The following is a 21,086-nucleotide window of genomic DNA, read 5'->3' as shown; positions in this document are numbered from 1 at the left end:
ATAGTATTTTGGATAAGCTACAAGATAATGAATTAATTCGTTGAAATATAAGCTTAATCTTTTTAATCAAATTTGAGATGATTTGATAGAGAAGTTAAAAGAAATTCCATTATGCTATTGATTATGTTCCTCTTTATCCTAACATATCCTCACAACAAAAGCGAACTTCAAATAGTCTTAAACGAATAATATATATGTTCAATACAACGATTATTATAGAATTTATTTACCTATAATCCTTTTTGCGTGTACAATATCAACGCTGTTATGTTACATGTATTGTGATTTGTATATATAAAGCACAACACTTTCTTTCACCTTAGTTATTAATTATATATTGTTGTATGTATTTTATGAAAACAAATCTAGGATCAAATGCCAAAAAAAAGTGTGAGCTTAATCAATTTCATGATAAATTCGATATAGTATAGTACTTGTATCCAAATTAAATCATAGTAGTATATTTGTATTTAAATCACAGTCTTAATCATTTGTTTTGCAACCAAGAACGTTGCATGACTCGGATGAATTCTTTGAAAATACTTTGATGAAAATCAACATTAAAAGAAAGTTTTTTTAATATTTATTTTTCAATAAATAGATGGACAAAATCCGATCAAAAAAATCAATTCATTAATACGGGAAAAATTCCACTTTGATTTTCCTCAATCGTGGCCCATATCCGCTTGGCCCATCTTTTGCAATTTTTACTACTTTTTGTTTTTATTATTCCAATTATTTGGGGAAAATTGCAATCTGATTTTCTTCAATTGAGATATCGGGTTAATCAATGCTGCATTTTTTTTCATTTCAAGTTAATCCAGACACTATTTAGCATGAGAATTAAGAAAAATAATATTTAATGAATTAAATTGAGAAAGAATAATATAGGAAATAAATCAGCTAAGTAGAGATGAAATGACGTATGAGTAAATAAAAAAGATACTATATCATATACTTATTGTTAAAAAGGAAAATGAAGTGAGCTTTATGTAATGTAGTGCTTTAATTGATAGTGCATGTATAGATCGAAAAAAATAACAATGGTTCTACTCAATGTTTTAATTAAATGCAACATCATACCCTCTCTCATCGCAAACTATTAATATTATAAGTAAAAATTTTGTATATTTAATAATATATTAGAGTTACTTAAATATTTCATTATTATTATGTGATCTCAACACATAAGAGCATCCACGGTAAGGACGGATGTCCCGGCGGACATCCCAAAACACCTCATGTCACGTCATAAGGACATCCCACAGCACTGTCACGTTATAAGGACATCCCACAGCACTGTCACGTTATAAGGACATCCCACTCCACAATAGCGGACATCCCCAAGGACATCCCGACGGACATCTACAATAATCAAAATTCACAAATATGCAATTTTACGGAATTAAAATTTCGACACGAATACGGAAAAAATGCAACCACTTTATTTTAAAAAAAGCATACATATTTAAATTTTTAAAAAATATATAGTTCGCAAAAAAAAATCATCCCAAACCAAAAATCGATTCAAACAAAGTACATGTTATGTCTTGAATCTGTATAGTTTGCCGCTAGTCGAACGGGGGTCTCACTGATATGTTTTAGGCCTTCATTTTCGACAATAATACATGCGTTAGAGTTTTTTTTTTAAATGGTATATATAGAGTTTGCAACGAGCCGTATATATAGAGTTTTGAAAGGGAAAAAAATAAAAAAATTCGGACATCCGTGCGGATGTCCGTCGTGTCACCGCAATAGCGGACGTCCGCCCCAACGTCCGCTATTGCGGATGCTCTAAAATACTCTTGATTTAATTATACTAAAAAATAAATCTTAAAAAGGAAATACTACTATTAAACTTATTTCTAAAAATATGACATTCAAAAATTATAGTAACTCAAAATCTGGTCAAAAATGCAGAGATTTGTCAATTCTCTATCATAATCCAAACAAAGAAAATTCAATACAAAGAAAAACTGAAAGATGATTGCAGAAGAGTACAAACAACCTTAGCTTGACTTTCTTCCAAATTTCCCAAACAGAAACATCATCAGATCAGATGATGAGAATACATTTGATTGTTGTTCCTCTTCTAGAATATCATGCACAGTAGTTAAATCCGAAGGATTTCAGGAATACTACCGTTGCTACTGATCCAACCCAACAATTATAAGCAAAGTTTGCATAAAACACATTGTGCGCGCTCAGCGATGGAGAACAGAGGCGCGGAGGCTGCCGGAGAGCCAAAAATTAAGAAATTTGAAATGGATTCGGAGGGAAAACATGAGCTGAGCAGCAATCGGAATAATAAAACGAAGCCGAAGAAGAAAAGGCACTCCTGGATCCCGAGATTTCCGTGTGCCAGATTAGACGACGACGACGACGTTGTGGTTGCGGAGAAGCCGGATGCCGGAGGTTTGGAAGTCTCTAATGCGAAGGATCAGTCGGCGGCGCATCTGATTGTTATGGTTAATGGAATTATTGGAAGGTTTGGTGTTGCTTGAAAAAATGTTTAGTCAGTTGTAGTTAAAGTGTTTGATGAAATGACGGTTTTGCTTTGCTTTGTTATGACAGCGTAGGTGTTTGTTTATGCTTAAGAATTGGGATTCATTAGCAAATGTAACAAGTTTATTGCTTCAAATTTGTGCAGTGCTCAAGACTGGAGATATGCGGCAAAGCATTTTGTGAAGGCATATCCTAGTGAAGTTGTAGTGCATTGTGAGTTTGGTGCTGTGTTATGTCATCTTTTGTTTACTTTGATTATGCTATGTTATTGCCAATTGTTTCTTTATCATCAAACATGATACAAGTTCTTGATCAGTTAGCTGGTTATAGTTTAGTTTCCAAGTGTGAAGGAATATGTCGTAAATTATGCATCTTGATTTATCTCAAGATAAGAGTGCCTCAATGATACCATTTGACTTATGAGATTTCTTTGTTACGAATACCTATTCAAGTTGATGCAAGATTTGGGCAAGCAATGTCGACTTGGAAGAGTTCATTGGTCTCATGATCTCATATGTGGTGCTAAGTTATGTGCTGATACAATATGTGAAGCAAAAGAAATGTGCACTTTTTCGTCTTTTAGATGGAAATCTTCTCTTCCACTTTAAAACTCCTCCAGATGTTGTTATACCTGCAAATAAAATCACAAATGTCAGTGCATGTTAGTGTGAGTACTCTCTCTAGTAACATACTCCATGATTCAACTCTATTGCTCAAGCAACATACATCTTAGATCTCATGAGAATCGCAGAATGGTTTACAAGATTAACCTACATCCATCACAATTCTGAAGCTATTATGTCTTTATTTTATTTTTTCCAAATAAACTATATTATGCTGTCATGGCTAGAATGTAAATAAATGAAGCCAAAAGCTTTAAACGCGATTAGGATTGTTTCTAATGATGTTGCTGCATCCAGGCAGTGAAGCCAATTCTTCAATGTTGACACTGGATGGAGTTGACGTTATGGGGAAGAGATTAGCTGATGAGGTATGTTCATGACCTAAGACATAGACTTCTTTCTTATATCGTAATCTCCTCACGAATTATCAATACATGATCGACTTAGTTCTTGTAGACATACAGCTTAAAGTCATTTTTTGCGATTGAATCCCCAGGTGGTTTCTGTTGTCGGTCGTCATTCAAATCTTGAGAAGATTTCTTTTGTGGGTCACTCCCTTGGTGGCTTGGTAGCAAGGTATGCTATTGCGGTGCTTTATCAACATGATTTGACAAGAAAAGAATCTGAGGAAAATGGCATACGTGGAGAAGAAGAGCTTAGCAAATCTCCTTTAGAAGAGAAAACGAGAGGGAAAATAGCTGGACTTCAACCTATAAATTTTATTACCTCTGCTACGCCTCATCTTGGTGCTAGAGGTCACAGACAGGTTCTCCTCATTACATGTTCTTCTTTTCTCTCAGAATGGATTCATTGCAATATTCGTGGACAATGTGTTTCAACAGTCTTATGCATCGGTTGGCCTCGTAAGTTTGCAGGATTGCTTTTGATAACATGCACTCGATATATGCATGATCTGACATTATGCATCTCATAATTAGATTTATCCTTTGTTAATGAGGAATTCTAATAAATATCACATAACTTTCATTTGATCATTTGATCATTTGATCGTCCATATATCTTTTCTTGCATAAGAACATTCCTGTCAATGACCATGTTTGTGTATTTCTTGATCCCTAAAGCTTGGTGCTTACAGGGGCGAAGAAACTTGTTGCTTCTACGCATGCTCGAATAATTTCCTTTTCTGTGGTAGGGTTCTCATCCATTTTACTTATTTCTGGGGCTTGATGATGATCTTGTTGCAGATCCCCGTGCTCTGCGGTTTTACCAGCTTGGAGAAAGCAGCAATGCATACTTCAGGTGTATTGCGAAGGACAGGAAAACACTTATTCTTGAGGGATAACGACAATGGGAAACCTCCACTTCTGCTTCAGATGGCTGATGATTCTGATGATCTTAAGTTCATGTGAGTCGCCCATTCTTCCTAGTGTTGAGTTGATGCATAACTACTGAAACTTTGTGATTCTAACTCTTGTTCAAGACCTGCATTGGAGTCGTTCACGAGACGTGTGGCCTATGCAAACACCAGCTTTGATCGTATCCCAGTTTTATTCTAAGTTCTAACCATCACTCTCTCTTTAATTATCTCCGAATTTCAATGGATAATGCAGCATCAACAAGTACCAATTTTCTCAGATTCCGTTTCACCCTTGACATGTTTTTCCTAGATATAGTTGGCTGGAGCTCATCATCAATACGCCGTCACAGTGAGCTCCCAAGGGTAAGGGTTTTGTTACCGTTCCTCGGTCTACTCGTACACCATACGTTATACATTCACAACCTGCTCTTTCCCTCAGCGCCGGAATCTTGTCAAAATCGCCAAGTACAGATACATATTTGCCGAAGACACATCAAAATCCGCAGACGTTCGTGAAGCCAAGGTCTCTAGTGGGAGGATAAGTGAAATGGAAGGTTTTTCTCATATTTCATCTTCTATTTAAGCGCAGCATTGAAAGTTAAAATTCATATACTCTTTTTTCTGTCTTAAAATTATAGAGGAGATGATCCAAGGGCTAACGAGGCTCAGCTGGGAGCGAATTGACGTTGATTTCAGTACAAGTATACAAGGGCCTCTCGCTCACACCACGATTCTGGCATGTAATCAAACTCTATCATGTGATCGTGTCACATATATATATTATTTCTTGAACCGACGAGGAACCTTAACTGCTGAAATAATCATGATTTCAATGTGTAGGTTAAAACTTACTGCATCAACTCTCATGGAACCAATGTGATACAGCATATGATCGACAACTTCCAGTTGTAGCAAGTGTTTATGTTGTGGAAAAGGTAATTTGCAATGTGATGATCAAATTCATTCATCACTGAGGACATCTACATATATGGAGTATATAGTTTAGTTACTAGTTTTTCATGATTTGTAAATATATATCCATAAAAGAGTGTAAACTTTTTTCAAAGGATCTGCTTTAACAGCTTTGGAATTGTATTTGCAAATCCTAAATTTCTCACAATTATTTTTTGTCTAGTTGGACAAGCAACTAAAAACTCCTCCTGCTACATCATCAGGACAAACAATAGGCTAGCAATAGGCTAGCCATAATAAACAAAATTATAAAAAACAAATAATTAACAATCACACAAAATACGGAATTAAATTTACGACACAGATACAGAAAAATTCAATGATAATATTTAAATTAAAAAAAGTACATTAATTAAAAAAAATTACATAAATTAAAAAAAACTAATGACGTGCAGTCCTCTGCGCCCACAACTCTTCAATTAAATCCTTTTGGAGTCGAATATGAGCATCCACTTGGCGCATGTCGGCATGTGCCTTGAGGCGGCCGACTTCATCGTGAGGTACCCCCTTCGTACGTTGGGGGTGGCCACGCCGTGGCTTTGGCCGGCTTCATTAGCATCGTCATTGGCCCAACTAGTCAGTTGTACACCTTCATCTTCGACAATCATGTTGTGCAGGATAATACAAGCGTACATTATATCAGCAATGCAGTCGACATGGCACAAGTGGTGAGAATGAAAATGACGTGCAAATCGCGTATATATAGTGTTTCGAAAAAAAATTGAGCTGGCCGATCGCTCGCTGATCGGGAGCCTGCAATGGCGGCCAGCCGATTGGCGAGCGGATCGGCCAGCGCCTGAAAATCGGCGTCGGGTCGCCGATTTTTTCGCCGAAATGGCGCTCGCCGATTCCAATAGTTCGGCGAGCGGACCGACCAGCGCCGGGAATCGGCTAGCCTGTCCGCTCGCCGCCATTGGAGATGCTCTAAAACTAGAAAAATCTCTCTTTTTTTAACATATGTCTCATTATCATGACGATAATAAATTTCACTATCCCATTATTATAATCAATACTGTAATGTTAAAAGATCTGCATATATTATATATTTTAATAAATATTTTTATCTATTAAAAGAAGCCTTGTGTGGATAGTAGTAATAACTAATAATGTAGCTGCATAATTTTTTATTGTTAAAAAAATACTGGTAATATTAAAGTATTGAAATTTTCAAATTACAAAAACCACAATCTTGTATACTACTCTCTCCGTTCCATAGTAATAGATACATTTCTTTTCAGCACGGAGATTAAGAAAAATGTGTATATATAAAAAAAAGTAAGAAAGAGGGAAAGTAAAAATTTTCAAATTACAAAAACCACAATCTTGTATACTACTCCCTCCATTCCATAGTAATAGATACATTTCTTTTCGGCACGAAAATTAAGAAAAATGTGTGTAATGCAGTATTAAATAAAAAGATAATAAAGTATGAGAGGAAAAATTATAGGAAAAAAAGTAAGAAAGAGGGAAAGTAAGTGAGAAGAAATGTGTTGACTTTTATTAAAAAAGAAAATAACTCAACTACTATTGGAACGTATTAAAATGACAAAATGACTCTACTACTATGAAACAGAGGAAGCACTTGCATAATTGTTGTGAAATCGTATTATCGACCAAACAAAAAAATGGATAGAATGACAAACACACTAGAATTTTGTGGAACTGGAAGCTGTCGATTTCCGGCCAAGTGGCTACAACATATCTAGGCCTCTTACTTAAAAATAAATCTTGAATTTCATGATAATAATACTACTATTAAACATAATGTGATATTTCTGAATCCACTATACTAGGAAGAAAGGTATTGGCAGCCAAATTTCCTCAGGGCATCAGTAACCTCGTCCCCAAGTCCCCTTCACGTCATCATTCCTCTACAGTTGCGGCTCAGGCCCTAACTGCTGTAACCCTGCAGGTTGCGACCCGAGCCGCAACTAATAAATGACAATATTCACAACTCCAACTTATTTTGAAAGTAAAATAAAAAAACGCTGAAAATTTATAACACGGAAAATTTAATTTCATCGAATACTGCAAAATTACAACATATAAATTTTCAAACGGAAAATTTAATTTTCATCGAATAGCAGCTTGGAAGGCCTTCAACTTCGTTGTTCATTTCTTTTTGGATTGCCGGTACCGCCTCTCCTAACACTCGAGTCAATTGATTTTCGAATATTCTTTGACGAGGAGGCATTTTTTCGAATTCTAGGAAGAGATTTGAAGTTGAATGTGAAGTTGAATGTGTATGAAAATGGAGTAGTATTTATAGAAAAAATTTTCGAATTTAAAATAAAAAAAAAATTTGGTTGCGGCCCGGCCCGAGGATCGTGTAACGCTGGGCCGGGACTCGCCAGTTGCGGCTAGTCACCGTGCAACGCCGTCCCGGGCCGTGACGCGGGACGCTCCCCAGGCCGGGAACGCGGCCTCGGGACGGGCCTGAGCCGTGCCGGCCTTCCGTGTAATGCATGGGACGGGTCGGGACTCGTGATTTGTGGCCAAGCCCATGGCGTTACGCATGCTCTCAATAGACAAGACTAGAAGAAGAATTTGGATTTGGTCAATCGAAAAAGAGTTGCTTCAGCTTTGAGCATTCCAAGTTTCGAAGCAACTTTTTACTATTGCATCTCAAACTTCTATTTATGATATTCTAGAATAAGTATCATTACCACTATTTCAATAACGATAAGTATCTTAGAGCGATCAACAACGCATCTCGCAGGCGTCTCTGTCTCGGTCTCGTCTCAGAGAGACGAGACGACCGCGAGACAGCGTTGCATCCTTCCGTCCCGCGAGTGGGCGTCGTCACGCTAACACAATAAATCATTTTTTTTAAATTCAATTTTAATAAAAAAAATAAAAAATAATAAAAAACATAATATGACCGTTCAACGGTTACTTTTTTTATTTTTTATTTTTTGTTCTATAAATACTCCTCTTTCATTATCATTACACACACAAACACACATTTATTCTTCTCAAACCATCTCTCTTTCCTCTCCAATTTTCATTTCAAATCATCTCTTTTATTCTTCTCCCAAATTTAAATCATTTATGGATCCATTTGAGCAAATACGTCGCATAATGGATGAATCGCTAGTAGAAGATCGACGTCGGGAGGAGGAGGAAGCCGCAGCGCCTCCAAGGCGATCCTGGGCTTACATCCATCGTAACCGGGAGGAAGCTGCCGCAAGGTTGATACGCGACTACTTTTGTGACAACCCGATATGGGGAGAGACCTACTTCCGTCGCCGTTTCCGCATGCAGAAACGGCTATTTATGCACATCGCAAATACGTTGGCAGCCCGGGAAAAGTTCTTCCAAGAAGGGTTCGACGCCGTTGGTCGTCCCGGTCACACGATGCTGCAGAAATGTACTGCAACAATCTGTCAGCTTGCTACTGGACAAACGGCGGATGTGTTCGACGAATACCTGCACGTCGGGGAAAGCACTGGGAGAATGTGTCTGATAAACTTCTGCAAAGGCGTCCGGGCAGCCTTCAACGACGAATTTCTCCGGAGGCCAAGCACGGCAGATTGTCAGTTTCTGCTCCGACTTCACGAAGAAGTGCACGGATTCCCCGGGATGCTTAGCAGCGTCGATTGCATGCATTGGCAATGGAATAATTGTCGTGTGGCGTGGAGGGGGTCATACACGAGCGGCCACAAAGGCACCCACCCCACCATTATACTCGAGGCCGTTGCCGACTACCGGCTATGGATTTGACATGCGTATTTCGGGGTCCTCGGATCGAACAACGCTGTCAACGTGCTCAACCAATCCGACCTATTCACCGAAGTTTTGAATGGTAAAGCGTCGGCCATCAACTTCATCGCTAACAACCGGCAGTATAAAATGGGGTACTATCTTGCCGACGGCATCTACTTGAAGTGGCCAACCTTCGTGAAGACGTTCAACAGGCCGGTGAATGAAAAACAGACTCTTTTTGCGCAGAAGCAAGAGCGTTCGGGGTTCTCCAAGCTCGCATCAACATTATCAAAGCCCCGACTCGTACGTGGTTTATGGAGAATATGATCGACATCATGTATACGTGCATAATCTTGCACAAGATGATAGTCATCGACGAAGGACCTGAGGCGGGAAATTGGTTCGACCCTGAAACCTCGGGAAGCTCTACCGCAAGTAGTCCGCCTCGCAGTGGAGTGCATCCGTCTATGCAAGATCGGTTGTCTATTCGGGCAAGGACAAGTGATTCTACCGCCCACGCCCAACTCCAAGATGATCTAATGAATCACATTTGGACAAACTTTGGCAACCAGTAGAGTACGCGGAAGAAATTAAATTATGTATTTTTAATATATTTTTAGGATTTTAATTATGTGTTTTTTAAATTTTTTTAGAATTTGAAGCTGTAATTTTATTTTATTTTATTTAATGAAGTGTGTTTTATTAATTGAATTTGTTGGAAATAAAAATAAAAAATGAAATTGAATGAATAATTAAGGGATGGGATGATTAAGAGACGGTTAAGAGATGCAGGGTTGTAGGTGATGTCTCTTAGTTAAGAGATGAGATGAAAACTACAGTGGGGTCCATGAATAGTGAAGAGATGAGACGGTTAAGAGACGGATAAGAGACAGTGTTGCGAATGGCCTTATGCTTGCATATGCTTCCATCACTCTAATCATATCAAATTCCACTAGTATTCAAACAATCTCTCTACACTACAAATTCATAACAATACATCACATTAATTTCAGATCATTTTGCCATGTAATTCTGAAATGGAGTTTTTTCATAAATTCTTTGCAAATACATGAAAAAATGGTAGATCAGTAGCTGATTACCATTAGGTGATACACAAAAAAGATGAACCAGTCAGGTCGAGCTCAGCACAAAATTTGTTACAGATAGGCTGATAAGTATCACTACAGAATGGTTGTGAAAGAATAATTAGATTACCTTTAATTTGCCAACACAAAGCATCGAAAGAATCAATGCTCTCTATCTCATTGAGGCTTAGCCTTGACTGGTCGGTGTGAATTCCACTGCAACAACATCAAAATGATCGATGTTCCTGAAATATAAGAGAATGTAACAAGTACGTGAATGTGCCTATGATCTTGGTCCCCACCAATTAAATGACACTGGAATATCCATTGTTCTCTTCTAATGATGCTGAAACCTCCATCACATAATCATACATATCTTATTGTTAACTAAAAAAAATAGTATCCCTCTATCCCAACTAAGTTAAGTTGTATTCATTTTTGGAATGTCCCAACTCATTTCCTTTTATGACTAAAAAACAACATGCATTCCCTCTTATACTTTATTGCATTACCAATTTTACTCTTCTTTATCTTTCCTACTTTATTCTTCTCTCCTACTTTTCAACACAATTTCTTAATCATCGTGCCCAAAAGTTTTGATTCAACTTAGTTGGGGTGGAGGGAGTACAATAAACGCTCTATAAGATTAATCGGACTAGGCAGTGGTATTCTGTAGTCTGAGTTCCAAAAGAGAATGAAACAAGTGTTCAAAACAGCTACGATTTCATATCCTAATCACAGACGAACCATCATTCCTCCAGCTTTGCCTATATAAGTAAATCCAATATTTTCTTATAGTGATCCGTGTGGTAGGCATGTTCCCAATTCTTATTAATAATATTAATTATAAACAAACACAATACTAGAGTAATGGCATGCATAATAAATCTTGGTTTTAAGTTAACAGTGCGTTGAGCATTACCAGCAAAAATGCCAACAGTTGTCAGATTTCCAATAGCCATTGTGTGGTAAATCAGATACTCCGACAGGAAATGGCCGAATGCATAGATGAAGGATAGAAATGTGGCCAAATATAGAGGCTTGTTATCAAGGTTGAACGCGCATAGATAGCAAAGAGTACAAGTCAACAATGTCCAAACACCAAAAGTGCGGCCATGAACTTCAGTTACTACAATGCCATAGAAAAGATGGTCAAAGCTATTATAAGAGATAATCAAAACACAATTGTTCGAAAAATGATGTTACACAATCTTCTCCCAAATGCCAACAATTGTAGAGAGAATATAAGGAAAAGATACGAGTATCCACATATACGATCTTCCTTCTGTTACTTCTGAACCTAACTGCTCTATGGCATAACGTGCATAGAAGGCAACTTCATTTCGAAAAGAAAAAAACAATGAAATCTAAGAAATCTCAAATCACAAACGAAATAAAACCATGCCAATAAAGCTGGTTATGGTTTTGGAGAACTAGCCTATTTCACTACACAGACAAGTGGTCACAAACCTTTTCTGGGCGCAAAAGCCAATCAATCGGTGATGGAACACGAAACTATAGCACGTGGAAACTCAGTACCACAGGAATCACTTCATGATCTATTCTATAGTCTATTATTCGGCAAGATCTTGAATTAGTTCATTGACAATTATCTTAACATATGTGCGTGGATTCCAAATCTCCAAATACTATTTTCTCCATCTGTTTAATTTTCAGGAATCAAATTGTGGTGTCAACTCTAAAGTAGGGAATCACAAAAACCAGATATTGCTCTCTGAAATTGTGCATAATAGTATTTGCAAATAAAATAACTAAAACCTTGTTCAGAAACACAATATACTCAAATGTGAATCCACGAGTCCAACTCTAATCAAACATAGCAAACATCATATAACTCATACTGCAACCCAAATCAGAGATAATTTCCCAAATCTCCACCATTATATTTCACACAGATTGCTCACAGTGAAACATTGAGCATCGATATTTTGGTTATTTCATATAGAAATAAGAAATAAACAATGCAGCATTTACTAACAAAAGACGAATTTCATCATGTGGTCTTAATCTCTACTTTAATCAAATCAAATCAAATCCTAATGTACAAAAAACATAGTAGATGCTGTGATTTCTATGGAGAGATGATTTGGTGGATTGCATTGTGCATCGGAGAAAATTATGAATGGTGAATGGGGAAGCAAACATACTGGTGGCTTTGGAGTAAACGGCGAGGCGAAGAGCCCATATATCGAAGAATCCGAACCACACCGAAGCTAATCGGAGACTGCCCACAAGCATCAGCCACCACCCTAGTAGCTTCATTTCCTCTCTCTCTCTCTCTCTCTCTCTCTCTCTCTCTCTCTCTCTCTCGCCGCAGTGCCGTCGTTTTCGATGTTTCTTCCGAAATTTCCACAAAGCATCTTTTTTAAACTAAATAAATGAAAATTAAAAAGAATATTCTTGATACGTGTTAATGTTCAAATCCTATAAGCAATAAATTAAACAAATATACTAGGAAAAAGATTTTAAGGAATAAATTAAAAACTTATTTGAACTGTGAATCAATTCTAATTAAATTCAATTAAGGGGTGTTTCGAATTCATCAAATTATACTCTACAACAAGTTAAATATGATGGCAATTTTGCACCAGACCAACAAAAAATGTACTCCCCCTTTTCCCCATTAATTATCCATTTTTTTATTTTCGTTCACCCCTTATTAATTATTCATTTTCATTTTTTACCATAAATGATAAATAGACCACACATTTTTTTAATTCATCTCATTCATATTTTATTACTATAAAACTAATATATGAAATTGAGACTTCTATTCCACTAATTTTTTCAACTTATTTTTCTTTATATTTTTTAAAATCTAAGTCACAGGTAAAGTAGACAGTTATTGGGAGTAGTTCAATTAGTTATATAGCAAGGACGATATGATTGTTAATTCAAGTCCCAACGAATTATTACAGCACTACAGCTATCTTCCATTTAGAATTTGCATTAGTATAATAGTGAAATAGTCCCAATTTTCAACAATTGGCAACATAGGATACCACTAACTAAGACCTCTTATTTAAGCATGTTGTATGATTTTGAGATTATCTGTCTTAAAAATAATACTATCACGTGTACATTGCTTCGTGTGGACTTTCATAATCATCATCATCCTCATAAACGGATGGAATTTAATAGTATTACTCGGAGAATACAACCTAAAATCTCGATTGTCATGAGTCACGACATTTATAGTTAGGAAAACTTAGCTATAGTCTATTTCATATTTATTGTTAATCTAATATTCTATCTCATTATTATTAATAATTATAAAATACATATATTATCTATAAACAAATAAAAACAGTCCCGAACTATTAACAAATTCTAAAAAATGCGTTGATTATCTAATTAACATAACATAAGAGCATCAGCAACGGTTATTTTCTCCTTTGATGACTAATCATTTTGTGCGACTCGTTCGACTACGACAATGTTGGTCTTGGCTTTTGTCTAAAGTGCGGCTCACGAGCCATGTTATATAAATGTCTGTATTAAAAATGATGCCAAAGGAGGTAAAGAATAAAAACGATTCTAATTTTGTTTATATACTCCCTCCGTCCCTGACTACTTGCACTTATTTTCTTTCTTGGGAAGTATTAAAAATGATGCCAAAGGAGGTAAAGAATAAAAACGATTCTAATTTTGTTTATATACTCCCTCCGTCCCTGACTACTTGCACTTATTTTCTTTCTGGGCGTCCCAAGTTATTTGCACTCTTTCCATTTTTAGTAAAAATTATCACATACAGCCGCAATTGTTGACTTTGCTATACACTCATTCCTTAATCTCCGTGCCGAAAAGGAAATGTGCGAGTAGTCCGGAACGGAGGGAGTACAATACATTGGATGTACGTATGTGACGTATTTAAAAATTAAATTAATAATTGATTTATGTCAATTCCAAATAGGACAATTGATGATTGACATAAGACAATTAGAGCACCCGCAACGCGGGCCGCGGGCATTCCGCGTTTCGTTCCTTCGGAACGAAACCGTAGCGGAACGCGTTGCGGCGCTGCGTTTCGTCGCGGTTCCGTTCCCATGCCGTCCCGGGTGCCGTCGGCACGAGACGCGGCACGGTCCGTGCCGCCACGCGCTTCGGCGACGTGGCTCGCCTTGCGTCGTGCGTGACGCCCACTCGCCGGCCCGCGAGTGGGCGTCGTCACGCTGACGCAATAAATTCATTTTTTTTAAAAAAAATGAATTTTTAAAAAAATATTTTTATTTATAAAAAATATTTTTTATATTTAAAAATACTTTTTACAAATAAATGAATACTAGAAATTCGTATTAGCCCATATATATTTGATGGGCTTGCGAATTTATGAAACTCATTCTTGGTTATCTCTATTTTATAGAGACATCCTTGAATGTTTTATGTTCCACTTTCGATGTGGGACAAACTCATTCTTGGTTGTCTCTATTTTATAGAGACATCCTTGAATGTTTTATATTCCACTTTCGATGTGGGACAAACTCATTCTTGGTTGTCTCTATTTTATAGAGACATCCTTGAATGTTTTATGTACTACTTTCGATGTGGGACAAACTCATTCTTGGTTGTCTCTCTTTTATAGAGACATCCTTGAATGTTTCATGTTCCACTTTCGATGTGGGACAAACTCATTCTTGGTTATCTCTATTTTATAGAGACAACCTTGAATGTTTTATGTTCCACTTTCGATGTGGGACAAACTCATTCTTGGTTGTCTCTATTTTATAGAGACATCCTTGAATGTTTTATGTACCACTTTCGATGTGGGACAAACTCATTCTTGGTTGTCTCTCTTTTATAGAGACATCCTTGAATGTTTCATGTTCCACTTTCGATGTGGGACAGACTCATTCTTGGTTATCTCTATTTTATAGAGACAACCAAGAATGTTTTATGTTCCACTTTCGATGTGGGACAAACTCATTCTTGGTTGTCTCTATTTTATAGAGACATCCTTGAATGTTTTATGTTCCACTTTCGATGTGGGACAAACTTATTCTTGGTTCTCTCTATAAAATTGTATTTTAAATTATGTCAATTTTTATTTTTTTAGGATTTTGATTACGTCTTTTTCTATTTTTTTGAATTTTAAGTTGTAATGTTATTTTAATTTTATTAAAGTGTGTTTGTTTTAATTGAATTGAGTTGGAAATAAAATTAAAAAATGAAATTGAATGAATAGTAATTTAAGGAACGGTTAAGGAACGGTTAAGGAACGGAGGGTTGCAGGTTCCGTTCCTTAGTTAAGGAATGGAGTAAAAAAGTACAGTGGGGCCCTCAAATAGTGGTTTAAGGAACTGTATAGGAACGGTATAGGAACAGCGTTGTGGATGGCCTTAGTAGGGGATTTGTGGCGAGTTCAAATAGGGTGTAGGAGAATTAATAGGGGACTGTCATTTTCAAATGACGGACATAGCCACATAGGGACGGGGACTATGTCGATTTCAAATAGGACAATTAATGACGATCAGGAGTAGCACTTGCAAAGTCCATGCTCAAGAAAACCAACTTAACTAAGTTTACAACCTCTCTTAATATTGAAATCAGAAATTTATTTCCACGTAAGTTGGTCAATACAATGGTTAGGCCACCCGCAACGCGTCATGCGGGTGGCTCGTAACCCGTCAAGCCGGGTAATATTACCGCGAGTTCGAAGTGTCCATTTCCTCTCCAATTTTCATCTAACCTCTTATCACAAAATGTCCGGCGACGGAAACTCTGGCGGTGGCGGCTCCGGCGGGTTTGACATCAACGCATTCGGCGACTGGGGGCATGTACAATGTCCTGGGTGGTGGTTCCGGTTCGTCGACGCCGGAGGTACCAACCACCCCATTTTGACGTGGATGCATACGCTCGTCCCTCCGCCCCGAGGTATTCGCAGGGATTATCCCAGATTCGGGAGGATTATTCGGCTGAACCCACTCCGGAAGGAGGCCGAGGCGGTGGAGGCAGCCGAGGCGGTGGAGGAGGCCGAGGCGGATGAGGAGGAGGAGGAGGAGGATCTAGGCCGGCATCCGTACAACCCCAAGGAAATGTTGGATGTGTACAACGCCTGGATCAGCGTCTCGTACGACCCCATCGTCGGGAATCAACAATCCCGGAACTGCTTCTGGGAAAAGGTCATCGAGGCCTACCACGAGATTAAGCAGAAGGGGTCCCGCCGCCGCACATTTAAGATGCTCCGCGCTCATTTTGACCGAGTCAATAGAGAGGTCAAAAAATTCTGCGCCATCTACAAGAGTGAAGCGGCTCATTACCAAAACGGAGTCACGGGAGCCGACATTCTGAGGTCGGCTTTGCGAGTCTACTTCGACGACACCGACAAACAATTCAAACATGTCGATGTTTGGGAGGTCGTCAAAGACGAGGAAAGGTGAGCCAGCGATGTCCGGTCCAGCTCCGGCTCGACCTCGAAGTGCACGAAGCACACGGCCGGTGGTCAATACTCGTCTAGTGAGGGCGGTTCGGGCAGAGCCGCACAAGAGTTTGCCTCGCAGGAGGTTGAGGGCACGACAGACGATGTCGGGGGGTCCTCCCGTGGGCGCCGTCGGCCGCAAGGGAGAAATGCGGCGAAGGCGGCTAGAGGGAGGAGGGGCCGAGCCGAATCAAGCCAGGCGGGCTCGGGGGCACCCTCAAACTCCCTAATGTCCATGTACATGCCCGCCACAATGGCGGACACTTCCCGCATGACGCATCCCCAATACCAAGCCTATATTGGCGGAATTGAGTTAATGGTAAGACAACTTGGTATTCCGCCTCCAGGTGGCTTCAGTGCACCTCCACCGCCTTCAGGGAATGATTCGCCGGCGGAGTAGTTTTTTTTTTTTTCTATAAAATTGTATTTTAAATTATGCAATTTTTATTTTTTTTAGGATTTTAAGTATGTGTTTTTTTTTATGTTTTTAAATTTTAAGTTATATTTTTATTTTATATTGTAATTTTATTTTATTTAATGAAGTGTGTTTTTATTAATTGAATTTGTTGGAAATAAAAATACAAAATGAAATTGAATTAATAGTAATTTAAGAGACGGTTAAGGGACGGATAAGAGATGGAGGGTTGCAAGTTATGTCCCTTAGTTAAGAGATGGAGTAAAAATGTACAGTGGGACCCAAAAATAGTAATTTAAGAGGCGGTTAAGAGACGGATAACAGATAGCGTTCTCATTGCCTTCATTGCAATTGCCTTAATATATTAGATCCTTGGTCTCATATTCGAGTTCTCATGACGCAAGTCTTTAAATTTCTACAGTATTTGTCTGCCAATTAAAAAGTCCACAATTGTTAATTAAAAACTGATAGGCAAGCACAACATCTGAAAATCTACAAACAACATAAAACAAAGATGAATACCATAAATCTAAGCAACAAAACATCATACTAGTATGATGAGTGAGTCGTACAAATTTGAAGAAGCAAAAAAAGGTGACCAACAAGAATGGTGGAAAAATGAAAAAGCCTCACACTAAACAAAAACACAGCGGGCTTCCCTTCTGTACATTTCTCCTACTCTTCTTGGTTAGTCCTAAAACTCCCTACCACACTCAACAAATTCCAGTCAAAACAGTATATCTTGCGGCGGCGGATGGCACAGCTCCTTCCGCAGCTTCTGAGAGAAAAGCCTGCAAGCATCCATGCTCAAGTCCAGCGCGGCCGACAGCGCCACGAACGCCGCCGCATCCTCCGTGCAGTTCACTTGCTGCACGCCCACCTCCATCAGCGGCGCCCCGCTGCCCCCCTCCCCTTGCACCATGGCCGACATCACGAACCCTCGGTACATGCAGTACGGCCACAGCCCGTACCCAAAATCCCCGCTGCCCCGGGGGCTGCAGCCAGGCGATGTGGCAGTGCTTCTCGGTGTCGTGGCGTTCGACCCAACGCAGTTGCCGTTCAAATCTATCACGAATTTCCCCCCCTTGCTGCAGCTGAGGTTGGACTCAGCTAGGACAATGCCGGCGGAAGCCGAGTCAGGAATCAGCTCGAACCGGTAGCCAAGGCCGTCGGCTGACCCGCGCTCGCGCCACGCCTCGAGGCGACCCCATGGCTTCCACGTCCCGTCCCCTGGACGCAGGATGAGCCAGCATCCAGGGTTGGAGCGGCTCACCCGGTCTGAGCCGGGTGAGGCGACAAATGGGGTGACCATCGAGGCGACTGCGACTGGTGAACCGGAGAGGTCGTGGATGGTGATGGACCATCCTTTTCTTTCTTTGCAAGGTCTTTCTCTTTCACTGCCGAATGAACTCAACCAACCTCTTGCACCACTGTAACTAGCCTCCAACGGCAATGACCTATCAATCAACGTCATTATCTACTGTTAATCGTTTATTCATTCTAAACCATCAATTAATTACCATAGCATTGATAAATTTATCCTAAAGATTAGGGTTATACGGATGGAAGCGTGAATTAGGGGAATTTCTACAGCGTGGATTTCAGAAACCCTAAATTATGAAATAATCAATCACATGATTTTCCGGAAAAATTAGGGCTAAATTCGAATGAAATTCGGCAACATTTAATTCACCTGGAGCGTTGATTGCGGTCAGCTGCGCGTAAACTGAACTTGCAGGTGAAAACTGGCTGCCTTATATTCCCCCGAATTTGGAAAACCTGCGGGCTGCATTCGGGCGATCCGTCGAACTGGAACACGAACCGCGGGTCAGGCTCAGCCCGCACGTTGAGGTGAAACTGCGCCGACTTCTTCGTCTCCTTCCCCATACTAATCCAGCCATTGTGGAACACCGCCGCCTTTGATTCCGCCGTCACCAAATCCAGAGGCACGGAGATTCTCCCCAGCAGCCTCCCCGAGCTGACTCCGCACGTGGCGCCGCGGCGGCCGGAGTAAACCGAGATACTGAGCTGCGGCGTCTTAGAGGTGGAGAACAGAGAGGATTTCCCCGTGAGCCTGTCGAGATCGGGTTTCGTGAGATGGAATGTCGCCGCCGGAGCCTGAGAGGTGGCTTCAGGGAAGGTGCTGCTCTCCGGCGGAACGTAGGAGACGACGGCGCTCTGGAGCGGGAAGTTTTTCAGCTTGATTGTGCAGTAACACGGCGAGGAGGAGGGGTGGACGGCGGCGCGAGCAGGTTTGGCAGCGACCGGGAACTTGAGTGCCAAATTCCCGACCGTCAACCTGACGAAAGGGCAGGGATCCATGAATCCAGGGAGAATGTGTGCGGAATTAGGTGATTAGACGAGAGGAGCTAGTGCAATGGAGGAAGAAGAGTGTTGTTCCATAGGGATGCGCAGTGCGCACTGACGCTAACACTTAACGACATGGTGCAGTTGCCGCTCTCTTCCTCTCTGTGGTTTGCTAACCTAATAGCCGTGGGGTTGGAGATATGCATGACAGCTGTGAACAGCCTGGTTTGTTCAATGTTTGCCGGTAGGATTGAAGTTGACGGACACTTATATTACAAATATACCCCTTTTATCGACACTAAATGTACCTTTTTATCCTTGTCATGCGTTTGTTTGTTGAACTTACTTATTTTCTTCTTTAATTAAAAAGTACTCAATTCGTTTTCATTTTTCCATTTTGGATATTGAGTCATTTCTCTATATAGGAACTTATTTCTTTTTCTTACTTAGAGCATCTCCAATGGTTCTGGACATGCAATACTCCTCCCATAGTTTTCCCACTGCCACATCATCTGCACTAAAATCCTCCTGCCACATCATCTGGACATGCAACTGGACATGCAGTAGCCCTCCCATAACAATTATATAATTTAATTTACAATCGTAGCAACATACAGAATGTAATTTACGAGACAAATACAAGAAAATTGAATAATAATATTAAAATTTATAAAAAAAGTACAATAATTTATAAAAAAAAAGTACATTAATTTTAAAAAAATACCAAAATTAAAAAGTACAAAAAAATACATAAAAAATCACTCCTCGCCGCCGTCGTCGCCCAACCCTTCGTCGTCGCCGACGCTGCCGCTACTCCCGCCGGTATCCCTCTGAAACCCCTTCAATTCTTCACGCATGCTCCGGAGCAATACGCGAAGATAAGTCTTCTCATCGGGGTCCACCGCCGTCCGGAAGTCGGCTAAGGTCTTCACCATTTGAGCGCGCGTTTGTTGATGCGCGAAGAATTTGAGCTCATCGATGGACCTGCCGAGGGGGATGCCGATTGGACCTCCTGGGAACTCGGGGTGCCCGGTCGTCACTGGAGTACCTTCGTAGTTGTTCTCCATTTCTCGTTGTTGATCTTGTACAGAAATTAAGATAGAGAGAGTACTCGTTAATACAAGTGGTGCGAATGAAAATGACGTCCAAAGCGCGTATATTTAGTGTTTTGAAAAAAAAATTTAAAAAAATAAAATTCTGACGTCGGTCTGACGCCGATTCGGGGCCTACAATGGCGTCGTGAGAGTCGGCGTCAGAATCGACATCAGTCCAAGAATCGGCGTAGGCGCACCGGTTTCGCTGACGCCGGCTGCAATGGTTCGGCGTCAGCACCGGCGTCCGCGAAAAATCGGCGTGCCTACGCTGACGCCGCCATTGGAGATGCTCTTACTCTCTCTTACTTTATTCTCTTTACTTTTTTTCCTCTCTTACTTTTTTATCTATTTATTTAACACATTCAACGTCACTTTCTTAAACTCCGTACCAAAAAGTTTTGTCTCAACTATGGAAAATGGAGGGAGTACTTCCTACCATTGAAAGAAAAAAAAAACAGAATAATTACTTATACCAATTACGTCCACTAGCAAAAAGTATTTAGTGCCATCAAAATGTTGATTAAAAACTATAAGCATACATCAATTAAAACATATGGAACATGGTGGGAATTAAAGTCCAGATTAATTATTAATACTCATTAAATGTAATATGAAACGAACAATTA

General features: G+C 39.6%; 3 protein-coding genes across 6 annotated transcripts; 1 reads left to right on the top strand and 2 right to left on the bottom strand.

Annotated features, from left to right (window-relative positions):
* The first annotated feature begins 1,928 nt into the window (after positions 1–1,928).
* Positions 1,929–5,580, top strand: LOC121792797 (putative lipase ROG1). Of its 4 annotated transcripts, none has more exons than XR_006048946.1 (10): positions 1,929–2,488; positions 2,651–2,718; positions 3,426–3,496; positions 3,625–3,894; positions 4,334–4,494; positions 4,570–4,625; positions 4,757–4,809; positions 4,886–4,969; positions 5,085–5,182; positions 5,287–5,326. XR_006048946.1 is itself a non-coding variant. In XM_042190892.1 (10 exons), the coding sequence occupies exons 1-10, from the start codon at positions 2,211–2,213 to the stop codon at positions 5,356–5,358; spliced, it is 1,242 nt and encodes a 413-aa protein (XP_042046826.1). In that variant the 5' UTR covers positions 1,929–2,210; the 3' UTR covers positions 5,359–5,580. The 4 variants fall into 4 exon arrangements, 2 of the variants coding, with proteins under 2 accessions (XP_042046826.1, XP_042046827.1); XR_006048947.1 differs by having other exon boundaries at positions 5,085–5,186; positions 5,287–5,320; XM_042190892.1 differs by having other exon boundaries at positions 4,886–5,000; positions 5,287–5,580.
* A 4,570-nt stretch (positions 5,581–10,150) lies between these two features.
* On the bottom strand, positions 10,151–12,569 carry LOC121768366 (ergosterol biosynthetic protein 28-like). Its single transcript, XM_042164851.1, has 3 exons — positions 12,377–12,569; positions 11,131–11,337; positions 10,151–10,453 (listed from the first exon to the last, which is right to left on the bottom strand). The coding sequence occupies exons 1-3, from the start codon at positions 12,489–12,491 to the stop codon at positions 10,386–10,388; spliced, it is 390 nt and encodes a 129-aa protein (XP_042020785.1). The 5' UTR covers positions 12,492–12,569; the 3' UTR covers positions 10,151–10,385.
* A 4,994-nt stretch (positions 12,570–17,563) lies between these two features.
* Positions 17,564–19,623, bottom strand: LOC121766208. Its single transcript, XM_042162539.1, has 2 exons — positions 18,753–19,623; positions 17,564–18,516 (listed from the first exon to the last, which is right to left on the bottom strand). Exons 1-2 carry the CDS (start codon positions 19,379–19,381, stop codon positions 17,787–17,789), a joined length of 1,359 nt encoding a protein of 452 aa, XP_042018473.1. The 5' UTR covers positions 19,382–19,623; the 3' UTR covers positions 17,564–17,786.
* Positions 19,624–21,086: the final 1,463 nt, after the last annotated feature.

This window comes from Salvia splendens, chromosome 2 (assembly GCF_004379255.2).
Source record: "Salvia splendens isolate huo1 chromosome 2, SspV2, whole genome shotgun sequence".
NCBI classification, from domain to species: Eukaryota; Viridiplantae; Streptophyta; class Magnoliopsida; order Lamiales; family Lamiaceae; genus Salvia; species Salvia splendens.
This window is presented reverse-complemented; position numbering and strand designations above follow the sequence as displayed.

Coding starts and splice junctions, on each gene's coding strand:
- LOC121792797 (XM_042190892.1), top strand. CDS start 2,211: ATGGAGAACAGAGGCGCGGAGGCTGCCGGAGAGCCAAAAATTAAGAAA. Junction 2,489..2,650: donor GTTAATGGAATTATTGGAAG/GTTTGGTGTTGC, acceptor AAATTTGTGCAG/TGCTCAAGACTGGAGATATG. Junction 5,001..5,084: donor GAGGATAAGTGAAATGGAAG/GTTTTTCTCATA, acceptor TTAAAATTATAG/AGGAGATGATCCAAGGGCTA.
- LOC121768366 (XM_042164851.1), bottom strand. CDS start 12,491: ATGAAGCTACTAGGGTGGTGGCTGATGCTTGTGGGCAGTCTCCGATTA. Junction 11,338..12,376: donor CGTTTACTCCAAAGCCACCA/GTATGTTTGCTT, acceptor ATGGCATTGTAG/TAACTGAAGTTCATGGCCGC. Junction 10,454..11,130: donor AACTGTTGGCATTTTTGCTG/GTAATGCTCAAC, acceptor CTTATATTTCAG/GAACATCGATCATTTTGATG.
- LOC121766208 (XM_042162539.1), bottom strand. CDS start 19,381: ATGGATCCCTGCCCTTTCGTCAGGTTGACGGTCGGGAATTTGGCACTC. Junction 18,517..18,752: donor GACCGCAATCAACGCTCCAG/GTGAATTAAATG, acceptor GTTGATTGATAG/GTCATTGCCGTTGGAGGCTA.